Genomic DNA, 482 nt, shown 5'->3' with positions numbered 1-482 from the left:
CACATATGACATATGATGCAGTGTGGTGATATTAGTTCTGTGTAACTGTGTTGTTGTTTGAGTGATGAACGCTGTGTGAAAATTTGTTTAAAAATTGGTTGGTTACAAAATTTCTGAAATTTACTGGAAATGCTCCACCTTATTGCAACCCTAGTTAGGACACGGAGTAACTGAGCGTGCCGTTTCTCCGCAGTAACGTCTACATGCAGGTGATGTCCATATCCAACCTGGTGTGGAAATACCAGCGCTATCACTTCATCATGGCGTACCACGACAAGCCGGTGCTTCCGCCGCCGCTGATTCTGCTCAGCCACGCCGCGTCTGTGCTGTCCTCCATCTGCAGGAAGAGGAAGAAGGACAGCAGCGCCTACGGACCAAGTAACGCACCTCTCGCTCGCGCCGCCGCTTCTGCTCGCGTCTGTCAGCGCTCTTCGTGTGTGTGTGTGTGAGAGAGAGTGTGTGTGTGTGTGTGTGTGTGTGTG

General features: G+C 50.4%; 1 protein-coding gene across 1 annotated transcript in view; it reads left to right on the top strand.

The window, feature by feature from the left end:
* The window catches only part of LOC107703936 (transient receptor potential cation channel subfamily M member 7-like), a gene marked incomplete at its 5' end in the record, with an annotated part of 30,293 nt that overhangs the window by 17,118 nt on the left and 12,693 nt on the right, over positions 1-482 (top strand). The window contains one exon of the mRNA XM_016506747.1: positions 194-378. Within this exon, the coding sequence (XP_016362233.1) occupies positions 194-378 (185 nt within the window). The remainder of the gene's footprint in view (positions 1-193; positions 379-482) is intronic.

The sequence above is a fragment of the Sinocyclocheilus anshuiensis genome, unplaced genomic scaffold (assembly GCF_001515605.1).
Source record: "Sinocyclocheilus anshuiensis isolate Anshui unplaced genomic scaffold, SAMN03320099.WGS_v1.1 scaffold1059, whole genome shotgun sequence".
NCBI classification, from domain to species: Eukaryota; Metazoa; Chordata; class Actinopteri; order Cypriniformes; family Cyprinidae; genus Sinocyclocheilus; species Sinocyclocheilus anshuiensis.
This window is presented reverse-complemented; position numbering and strand designations above follow the sequence as displayed.